The sequence below is a fragment of the Boleophthalmus pectinirostris genome, unplaced genomic scaffold (genome assembly GCF_026225935.1).
Source record: "Boleophthalmus pectinirostris isolate CB_2022bp ecotype Guang Dong unplaced genomic scaffold, ASM2622593v1 HiC_scaffold_8, whole genome shotgun sequence".
Classification (NCBI taxonomy): domain Eukaryota; kingdom Metazoa; phylum Chordata; class Actinopteri; order Gobiiformes; family Gobiidae; genus Boleophthalmus; species Boleophthalmus pectinirostris.
Window position 1 is genome coordinate 27587270 of NW_026571515.1, and position 3873 is coordinate 27591142.

A 3873-nucleotide genomic window follows, 5' to 3' on the forward strand; every position below is an offset into this window, starting at 1 on the left:
CTTTTATGGAGGTGAAGACCTATTGAGAGTGCCACTGAACAATTGATACACAAAAGGAAGTGAGGATCCTTCCATATTCTCTTTTCACTGAGGCAATCTGTTAGTGACATTAACCTCTGCGCGCATTTCCCAGGCTCATGAATAGGCTTTAAGGCTTTTAAAGCTCCCGCTGCATACAGGATGAGACCCTTTCAAACGTTTAATTACCTTTATAGCAATAAAATGTAGAGCATTGCTCGTCCATATTGTTAGACACATTTGCCTCATTCCCTTTCTGGGCAATGAAAAAAACGGAGACCAGATTTCTGATTTATAAGTGAAATGTTAACACACTATCAGTTTAGTACAGTGTAACTTTTTTAAATAAGTTGATCTAAAGCTATGTCTTACTTTACGCACCATGGCTGACTTTTACGCTGTGTGCAGCTGTGTGCAACTATTACGCATGGCCTTAGTTTAAAGTAGCACATGACAGATGAGTGTGAAGACAAAAAAAGTAATGTTTAAAAATATCTTTTATTTAAACAATGGGTCAAGCCCACTTTTTATATTTCGTGTTCAACACAAACAACAAAGAAAAGAATATAAAACACTTTGGTTTGACAAACAATTACAAGTCTGTACAAAACTAGACTAAGTACTTTAAACAGTGTCACTAATGTCCAAATGCATTTACAACTCTTTATCATCCACATCCAAATGTTGGAGTGGACCATAAATTAATTACCATAGCCAAAACAGGCTCGTCCCTTAAAACGGAACAACTAGTGGGACAACTACGTCCCAAAGCACGGGTACACCCATGTGTTACAGTCCAGACCCCGGTGGTGGCATCACCAGGGCCGCCATACTGGCTCACTGCTCTCAGAGCCAGTGCTTATGCTCACAGGGCTGACCGCTTGAGGAGCCCCAGAAAAAGATGTCATGCCATGGACAGGGGAAGCAGCTGGTGGCACGGAGCTGCCATGAACCGGATTAGCGTTAACAGCCACGGGCCCTGCATTGGCGTACAGAGGGATGACGGGGGACGGACTTGGGATGAGGAAGGCAAACTGTCCATCAGTGGCAGGCACAAGCTGGAAACCACCCAGGACCTTAGGGCAGGCGGTCTCGGCGGGGCTGAGTTTAGAGGCGTTGAGAGGCAGAGTGGAGGGCAGCTGCACGTGGAGAGGCTGCGCGATGTGCTGCTGGGATGGGGCCTGCTGCGGATACATCATCTGGCCCATGCAGCCGGACAGGTGGCTCAGAAGCCGAGAGCGCACCTCGGCGTTTACCCCCTCAGAGGTGGACAAGAAGCGCGTCACCTCGTTCATACACTCGTTAAAACCAGCACGGTACTTGCTCAGAACCGTGGCATCAGCAGAGAGAGCTGCTGGGAGAAGGAAGAGGGGAAATATAAGTAACATGAAAATAGAAGTGCACAATGGGAGTGTTTTTTTTTTTTTTTTTTTGGTCTGGTAAAACTGGATATGAACTTACCGCTCATCTGCACGCGCTGCAGGTTCCGCAGGTGCTTGACAGTCATCTCCAGGATATCTGCTTTCTCCAATTTAGAGTGTCTGGAGCTCTGCAAAAGGAGACAGGAATAGTTAATCACTGTCTTTTAATTAAGCAAGTAATGCGTAAACCCGCAATGTGCGTAAAACATACTGAACTTACATCTTTTTTGAGAGCGTCCAGGATGAGGGTCTTGAGCTGACCCAGACTTTCGTTGATACGAGCTCTGCGCCGTTTCTCCATGATGGGTTTGGACGACTATAAACAGCAAAAAGTTTGACATTAGTAGTTGAAGTACTTTCACAGACGCGTGTATCCCGCATCATAAAAACCGTAATGTCAGCACAGGGATGGGGCAAGTCCTTACCTTTCTGTGCTCACTGGCATTTTTAGGTTTGTCCGGAGTGTGTGATCCGGACGCAGGGGCACCGGCAATTGGTGATGCGGTCTGCTTCTCCATTGTATCGGCAGGCATCATTAACCAAACCAAGAACAAGCAAAAAATAATATCCCTTTGGCAATAGAAGGCGAAGTTAGGAAAAAAGTTGGAGGAGAGTCTCCGCGTGTCCCGCTAGAACATCCAGGAGTGGCTCACGATGTGTTTATCTGCGCGTCTCGGAGCGTGATACGCTTCTGCCACTGACACGCGCCGTGGAGCTACTTATAGCCGGCCTGCGTGCTCCCAGTTCGTGTGAAACCCTCTCTGCATTCTTTCCCACACTCGCCTCAGCCAATGGCAGCAAGGACTCACCCATTGGGCGCGGGGCAGGCTGCTGATTGGACAACACCCCCGCGGGCCGTCAGTCACGCGCTGCGCAATCAGCCCTGCAGGGACAAACAACAAAGCGAGCGAGGTGCACGGCGGCGGCTGTGAAGCGATAACAGGGGAATGCGCCTTGCTCCTCGAGAAATGTAGCTGTTTGGTGCGTGCTGTGGAAGAATGTGGACTCCACACCGAGTCCAGTGAACACTGGTGCGCTGTCTACGGTGTAACCGAACAGGAGCCACGAGAGTTTTTAGTAAAATGTGTTACAATACAAAGTCGGAAACACGCAGGAAAAAAACAACTCGGATTCATGTTATAGATGGGAACGAGTTAACATTTATGAACTTGATATTTTGAGTAGGTCTAAATCCTTGGATTTTGGAATTAGCGTTAAGAGTTGAAAAGATGAGTGGATCAAAAGTTTGCCATTGAATGGCTATGCAACGAAAATAACGTATTTACAGTATTTTGAAATAATAGTTAAAAAGCCTATAACAAATATGCCCAACTCAGATCCTATATGCCACACCACACCATACTCTTTCTTTTATTCTTTTACTGCAGTTTGTGCTGATCCGCATTAACCTTAAGCCACCACATCAGTAGCAGCTCATCATTTTTATAACGTCACTCCATATTTATTAACCGCAGTAGAGTCTTGTCCCTACGCGCCTTAAACAAACACACTTCACACTATTTTTATCCTGCTCGCGCTTCCCAGGAGCAGACATCTGATGGCACGCGAGGCGGTTTGCAGCGGCACGCTCCGGGCCAATGGCGAGACACCGCTTCAATGCAAAAGAGGCGCTGCAACTTGTGATTGGCTGAGCGACCGGCCCTGTGTACTCCAGCGCGAGCACCACGAGGGCGGGGCCACATCTGTCCGCGTGCCACTCGCGCACACTACCTTCCCCGTTCTCAGTCTAGCACGTGCCGACAGCGAAACTACATTACAGAAATGAGAGCGAGATTTCTCCTGGGAGTGGTTACCAACATATGTCATTGGGCATTGTACGAAGAACCCACATAATGGCGAATAAAATAGAAACAGCTAAACTAAACTTGGTTAAACTAACTAGACCTAACTAACTAACAGTCATTTACTAACAATAAATAGGTAGACCTATACTGCACATAGGTTTTTGCTCTGTCATACACAAATTCATAAACGGACAGCCACCAAATGAAATAATTTTTTTTAGATTTTTACCAGTACTTTGGGAGGCGATAATACATAAGGTGTGAGTGGCCTTAGTGCTGACAGCAGGTAAAGAGCACCGCCTGCCGGCCAATGTAATTTTGTCGATGAAAAGACAAGCAAATGGACAAATAATAGCTAAGTGTAGGCCAATACAAATATTCTACGGCTTAAAAAGATTTCATAAATATACATTTTACAACACTTTCCCACTCATTAAACTATAAATCCAGACAGACACCATTGAGAATAAAAACTGTAACGTGAATAATTATGACCATGCACATTTGAGACCACCAGGTGGCACAAGTGTTTATAATGCTGTTGTTACTTGCAATAAGATAAGTTGCATGTAAACCTAATTCAAAATTGTGTCAAAGTAATCTCCATACCTTTATTTTAATCGAGTTTA

The 3873-nt window shown here is 45.6% G+C and overlaps 1 protein-coding gene across 2 annotated transcripts; it reads right to left on the minus strand.

The window, feature by feature from the left end:
* Window positions 1-497: 497 nt before the first annotated feature.
* On the minus strand, window positions 498-3438 carry her9 (hairy-related 9). 2 transcript variants are annotated; one of them, XM_020929764.2, is made up of 4 exons: window positions 1865-3438; window positions 1660-1755; window positions 1480-1567; window positions 498-1372 (listed from the first exon to the last, which is right to left on the minus strand). In XM_020929764.2, exons 1-4 carry the CDS (start codon window positions 1973-1975, stop codon window positions 834-836), a joined length of 834 nt encoding a protein of 277 aa, XP_020785423.1. In that variant the 5' UTR covers window positions 1976-3438; the 3' UTR covers window positions 498-833. The 2 variants fall into 2 exon arrangements, with proteins under 2 accessions (XP_020785423.1, XP_020785424.1); XM_020929765.2 differs by having other exon boundaries at window positions 498-1369; window positions 1865-3437.
* Between the last annotated feature and the right edge of the window lie 435 nt (window positions 3439-3873).

Coding starts and splice junctions, on each gene's coding strand:
- her9 (XM_020929764.2), bottom strand. CDS start 1,975: ATGATGCCTGCCGATACAATGGAGAAGCAGACCGCATCACCAATTGCC. Junction 1,568..1,659: donor TGGACGCTCTCAAAAAAGAT/GTAAGTTCAGTA, acceptor CTCCTTTTGCAG/AGCTCCAGACACTCTAAATT. Junction 1,373..1,479: donor GCAGCGCGTGCAGATGAGCG/GTAAGTTCATAT, acceptor TCCTTCTCCCAG/CAGCTCTCTCTGCTGATGCC.